At 35.7% G+C, this 7,112-nt stretch overlaps 1 protein-coding gene across 1 annotated transcript; it reads left to right on the top strand.

The window, feature by feature from the left end:
- The first annotated feature begins 425 nt into the window (after window positions 1-425).
- Window positions 426-3,103, top strand: LOC149798761 (glucose-dependent insulinotropic receptor-like). Its single transcript, XM_089956976.1, has one exon. The coding sequence runs from the start codon at window positions 939-941 to the stop codon at window positions 2,049-2,051; it is 1,113 nt and encodes a 370-aa protein (XP_089813102.1). The 5' UTR covers window positions 426-938; the 3' UTR covers window positions 2,052-3,103.
- The last annotated feature ends 4,009 nt before the right edge of the window (window positions 3,104-7,112 follow it).

Here is a 7,112-nt window from a genome sequence, read left to right as displayed (position 1 = left end):
AAACAGCGTAGATCAGAAGTTATTTTCTAAACAAATAGAAAATCTCTCATTAAATCATTGATACCGGTTCAATCTATGACCCACTGAAAAATACTTTTCCTTTATATATCACTACTAAATGTCGTACGTATCTTTTAAGTAAAAAGGTGTATTTACTTATAGTTTACGGAACAATCCGTATCTTATCACACTGACATGAATAAATTCATATCTTATTAGACTGTTTACCTTTTGTTATAAGCGTTTAAAAGTAACCACAGCCAGTCTGATCTGTCTGATTTACAATCCCAGATCAATATCGGCACTATTTCTGGCGCACCTGTCGAGCGGAGGCTTTGTTAATTCAGATACTGGATTGCTTTATAATTCATTCACAAAGTTTTGGATTCATACGTTTGTTGACGGAATATTTTACACCACTAAAATCAAAGACATCGTGGAATCATATTCAAGTTCCAATCCTTTTAAAGGATAGCTAGCAAATTTTTCGGCAATGTAAAGAGAATTTACCTGTATGAAGTTATAAATACATTTGCAAGTGACATTGATCAAATTAGAATCCAACAAAGTATAGGAAATATTGGATGGTTACAGTTACAATATGTGAAGTAGCTATATAGAAAACAACACATAACCCTTAATTTTCAGGCCAGTGATGAGGGCAAAATTCAAACCATCTCTTGGATAATACATCTTACTCATCATCAACATTTTGTTTATATGCAATTTATGATATGTTGGTTCAACATGGATCACAGTGAGTAAAATTACCTGTTCTACCTTTCAGCTGATTGGACCAATCAGTCGTACATATAATCTGGTATCCATATAACAATGCCTTACATTTACTGAACTTTAGAAACTCTACCTTATATCTGAATATATTCTTATGTGATCTTACCACTGAAACAGTTTGCATTGGATGACAAATTTTGTGCATGTCACATGTAACCATGACATCTAATATTATCTGGGTAGATTTGTATTCGGCTCAAGTTAGGCACTTCATGAAAACCAGTTGTTCCCAAGGAAACATCACCTGCAAGATTCCGATTATGGTTCTAGAGAACGCATCCGGTTTCATATTCTCGTCTTCGACATTTGATCCGGCGACTGGCGAACGTGTTGGCAACTGGGACAATATTGACGAGAGGATTAAACATATAGCACTGATCCCCTTAACAATCTTAATTCTCATTACAAATTTCATCGTCCTTACATTCATTGCAGCCCATAAGAAATTCCATACGCCGACCTATATATTTGTTGCGTCCTTGGGTATAGCGGATATGTTTGTTGGATGTGTTTCTATTGTTACCATAACAACGAGAGCAAACGAACCTACCCAAAATCTATGCTTACTTCGGATTGGATTTACTGTTGCGTCTGTGATGGCTTCAATGCTGTCTCTCACATGTATAGCGATCGACCGATACATTGCTATCACCAAAGCTTTGACCTATAACCTAATCATGACGAGGTCAAGGACATTCCAGTGTATAATATTATCCTGGATACTTTCACTAGTATTTGGGTTTTCTCCTTTGATGGGATGGAATAATTCCTATTATGGACAATACTGCTCCTTCATGTACGTTATGACCACTTCCTACATTGTTGTTCTATTCATCATTGCGGCTGTAATTCCGATGTCATTAATGTTTTTCATCTATATAACTCTGTTCCTGAACGCACAGGTTCACATCAAGAGGATCCAGGCCATAGAAAATCTTTACGCTGAGAGGAAGAACAGTGGCTTGTTTGGGATATCCAAAAGAAACCTGAGATCGGTCAAGACATTTTCCGCAGTGTTTGGTTGTGTCGTTATTACGTGGCTGCCCTTCATGATCACCACCGTTGTTCAGATCATATGCGGAGACTCTGTTTGTTTTCTGAAGGATATTATTGGGACACATCTGCTTGTTTTAGGGTTCTCTAATTCTTTTCTTAACCCAATCATCTACGCCATAGGAACAAAAGATTTCAGAAGCAAAGTGAAGCATCTATTTCGAAGTAAGTGTTCCAAAAACGGTTCTCAAGTATATCCTTGAAGAGAAAGCAGAATGAAAATATTGTTTTCTGCATAAGGGTTATGATAAATACAAGAATGATTTAAATTATTCAGGTAAAGTCGTCATTCTTTTCATTATTCATCTATTAAGCATTTCGATTTTGTTGCTAAATATTACAGTTACAGATTCGTCACAGGAACAAATATATGTCTCTCTTTCGGTTAGCTACAAGCAATTCAACCACTTGTAACTAAAGGCTGATTGTTTTCTAAAGGACAGTACTTTCTTGTTGTTTATAAGATATTTGCATTGATGTATTTCAAACAAAGGTAAAAATGCTTGTAGCGGTTTAATAAAAGTTCAGTACAAGCTGATTTAAATACATAGCGTTATTACCTTAGAGATGTGCGTGGTACTCTTTGTTTGATCCGAAGCTGCATATATCGTCTTTCGCTGAAACTGTGCCGAAATATTTTATTATACTGCAATTATCTAGTTTTTTCTGTATTGCAGTTGTTTAGTTTTAACTCTACTTCATTTTTTTCTTCTTTTTCACTGTATTGAATGTATCTTTTTTACCATACTTATGTGTTTCGCCTTTACTGTACTGAATGTCTTTCGTTTTCTCTGTGAATATTTTGTTTCGTTTTTACTGTACCAGATGTTACGTTTTAACTTTAATACACGTGTTTCTTTTTTACCGTATGCACGTGTTTCATTTTTTTTTATGGTATTCCATCTGTTTCGTTTTTACTTTAATGCAACAATTTCATTTCTAGCAGTGCTGCACGTGTTTCGCTTTTGCTGTACTGAATTTGTCTGGTCTTTACATTACTGCAAGTGTTTATTTTTACCGTCATGCATGTGTTTTCCTTTTCCCGTCCTGCATGTGTTTCGTTTTGACTGTACTTCATTCGTTTGATTTAAACTCTTTCCTTGTTATTGTATTGTATCAAACACTAAGCAGCTTACAGTGTTTCTATGTGCAACGTATATTAGTAAAATTATAATAATGAGTTAAACTAGTATTCATAAAATACTATAGGTATTATATAATATACATTTTATAATACATATACAAGTTTATCTATAGTTTGTTTTTACACATCTACAAACGTGCATGTGTGTTAGTATTCATACATTATAAAGATTGTGTTTTTTATTCACTGCAGGCATTTTGTAAATATTTTCATTCATTTTTACTGTTTTATGAATTAACAGGCACAATTCCTTCAAACAATTTTCTATAGTGAAAGTATCTCCGGCTAGAAATGAAACATTTTAAGCTTGCACCAACCGAATCAATAACAACTATCTAACCCTTTCAAAAACATATTTACCTGAGACAAAAATGAGAACCAGACAGGAATTTGAGAATGAATATTCCCGACGCCACACCCTGAATATTATATTGCCATTTACCGGCTTCTTACTGAAATTATCATGTTTGATCAAACGTAAAAGTTTTAAATCAATTGTTTTATATTAAATATAACTATGAAAGAAAGAAACGAAAGAGGGAGAGACAGGTCGCGTCTCATATACCACCACTTAGTCGATACAATTTGTGGACAGTCTTCCATTCTTCATATGACAGGAAATACTGCCGTTACTCAACAAGGTATTTACAATTTATTTATGACACCAATTGCACCAATAACCCATAGCTTGTAAATCAACACCGAGCAAATACGTGGGGAAATTTATATGACTTTATACCCTTTGAACCATCTAATGTTGACTAAAGTGCAGAAAAACCCTCAAAGACAAAGTAATTTATATTGCACCGATAATATAATACAGTACAATACAATAGAATATCTTTCAGATTATCTCCACACAGTTTATCTCTGTGGTATGTGAGAATGCTGTCAGTAGCTTCCCGTGGGTCGGTGGTTCTTGCAAGGGCTTTCCCGAGTCCTTCCTCAACCATTTATACTGGCCGCCACGTATAGCGTATCATGTGCTGAGAAATGACGTTTTACCCATAACAAAACAACATAACAGGCCTGCTGATGTTTTGGCTCTAAGTCAAGTATTGCATAATAGATCTTTCATCCAGCATTCCTTATTTGACAGAAACAGTTTTAAATGATCATAACTTTAAAATTTTCTTCTGCAGTTTTCGTTATTTCTCATCCTACAGTTAAAAGTTTTCTGTTACTCACAATGAAGGCTCTCTTGTATTTCACATTTATATTGGCCAATCACACTGTTTTGGCTCTAAGTCAAGTATTGCATAATAGAATTTTACATCCAGCATTCCCTATTTATACTGGCCAATCACAATGTTATGTAGGTGAGCACAAACAGCTCAGAGCCTTTACCGTGTCCATACCACAACAACATCATCAACAAGAACAATGGTATGACAATTTTTGTTGTTGTCGAGTATAGGTCTAGAACATCACAATAGAGATGCAAAGAAGTTTAATATTCGCTATCTTTTGTAAGGCAGCCGATTAAGATTCCAAAATATAACTGAAGATGCTAATTTATTTAATGCTAAATTTATAATTCCTTGGAAGTACATGTATATTGGACTAAATTTTGTGTCGATTATTTTAACCTCTTTCGATTTCTTTCACAAAGTTTAAGATTATACTTATAGGGAATCATGCAATAAAATGGCATCCACTATATTTTAAACACTCTGTTTATAACGACCGTATTCGAAAGGTCTCATTCATTCTCATGACCACATCAAATGTCACTTTTTAAGTCCCTTAGTTGACCATTATATACAGGTTTTGCTCTTAGTAGCTTTTATAAAATCTATTATACCTTCCAGTCTGAATTGAACTTATTGCCAGAAATAATTTTTAGAATGACACATCATATAAAATCAAAGTACTTTAACTGGACACTTATCGCTTGTGAATTAGTGTTACCATTTAGTGGATAATGAAAATTTCATTAAAGATGTTGACATTATGATGTAAGAATTTATATATGACGTATAGTGGCAGCCAGCTAGGTGATGGACAATTTGACTGCATGATATATAACTGCATTTGGCTAGGTGATGGACAATTGGAGCATATGATATACAATGGCATTTGGCTGGGTGATGGACAATTTGAATATATGATATACAACGGCATTTGGCTAGGTGATGGACAATTGGAGTATATGATATACAACGGCAGTTGGCTAGGTGATATAAATTAAGACTATGGCATTAGGCTAGGTGATGGACATTTTGAGTATATGATATACAATGGCAGCTAGGTGATGGACAATTTGATTGTATGATATATAACTGCAGCTGGCTAGGTGATGGACAATTGGAGTATATGATATACAATGGCAGTTGGCTAGGTGATAGAAATCAAGACTAAATCTTCGAAAAACTTCCCGTGCGCTTCTAAAACACTTTTGATGCCGCCCACCTTTGCCATTAATATTATTTGTTGGCAATCCGAAGTTGTTAATCTAGGCTGGCGTTTGACTGATGTACGTGATACGTTAACTACACACACATACACATGCACACAGACATATACACATTGTATGGTAATTTAACAAGTGAAACTTAACCGTGTGTATATTCTTTTATCTCTCTAATTCATCTAAATTTGTGTCTTGAGTTTCTTAGTTTGATATCTTTTGACACTCCATTTGACATGTTAGTTCAAGGTAATGTTGTACACTATCGTTTTCACATAGCGAAGCTGGTTTTGTGACAAGTGCATCGGCCTCCGGATAAAGCCTCACGTTGCCCATTTCTAACTAACAAAGGGTCATGCCAATAATCAGACATTGTAAATAGACCATTTCCTTTTACAGCTTTATAGCGTAAACATAGACATTATATATAAAGTTTATTGCCCGCTTCAGTCGAGAGATACTAAATTTAGGTTAAATATTATATTTAATAGTAGGCCTTATTTACTCTTGTAAGTTATTATAACTTGACATCTAAATACCTAGTAGCACATATTCAAAGTAGCCAAGTGTATAAGTCAGTACAAATAATATTTTAGGAGAAGAAATTAAAGTTAAAATAATCTGAGAGCAATTAATATGGTAGCAAACGAATGCATTACAAATGTTCAAGACAATGGTCATATTATAGTCAGGTTGACCTCGCAAAGTAATTAAGATTTCACCAATCAAATGAATTGTTTTCTTTTTATGTTTCTTCGAGCTGATGTGAGATTTTTTACTCAGTGTGCGTGAGAATACAGTAACTTTACAATTGAAACCCAAACCTGGCATGAATCAGACTCTCAACTAGCACTGATCATACATGTACCTATCACCAATTAGACATGTACCTATCACCAATTAGACATGTACCTAGCACAGATCAGACCTGTACCTAGCATAGATCAGACCTTTACCATCGATTAGACATGTACCTAACGCCGATCAGACCTGTACCTAACACTGATAATCCTGGTACCTAGCATTTAACAGACTTAAACGCAGCACCGATCAGACCTTTACCTAACACCGATCAGACTTGTATCTAGCACAGAACAGACTTATACCCAGCACCGATCGGACATGTACATAGCACAGATCAGACCTGTACCTCGTATAGATCAGACCTGTACCTCGTATAGATCAGACCTGTACCTAGAATCGATCAGACCTGTACCTAACTACGATCAGACCTGTACCTCATATAGATCAGACCTGTACCTAACTTCGGTCAGACTTGTACCTAGTAGAGATCAGACCTGTACCTAGCTTCGATCAGACACGTACCTAACGCTGATCAGACCTGTACCTAACACAGTTCAGCCTTGTAACCATCACTGAACAGACTTGTACTCAGCACCAATCAGACCTGTACCTAGCACAGATCAGACCTGTACCTAACACCGGTCAGACCAGTACCTAGCACCGATCAGACATGTACCTAACACAGATCAACTTTGTACCTATCACAGAACAGACTTATAACCAGTTCAGATCAGACCTGTACCAAGCACAGATCGGACATGTACCTAACCTAGCACTGATCAGATATGTAGCTAACACAGATCAGCCTTGTACCTAGCACATAACAGACTTATAACCAGCACCGATCAGACCTGTACCAAGCTCATATAGATCAGACCTGTACCTAACTGCGATCAGACCTGTACC

This window comes from Sinohyriopsis cumingii, chromosome 5 (genome assembly GCF_028554795.1).
Source record: "Sinohyriopsis cumingii isolate HCF-2022 chromosome 5, ASM2855479v2, whole genome shotgun sequence".
Lineage (NCBI taxonomy): Eukaryota > Metazoa > Mollusca > Bivalvia > Unionida > Unionidae > Sinohyriopsis > Sinohyriopsis cumingii.
The sequence above is the reverse complement of the archived record's forward strand: the minus strand, read 5'-3'. Positions and strand labels throughout refer to the sequence as shown.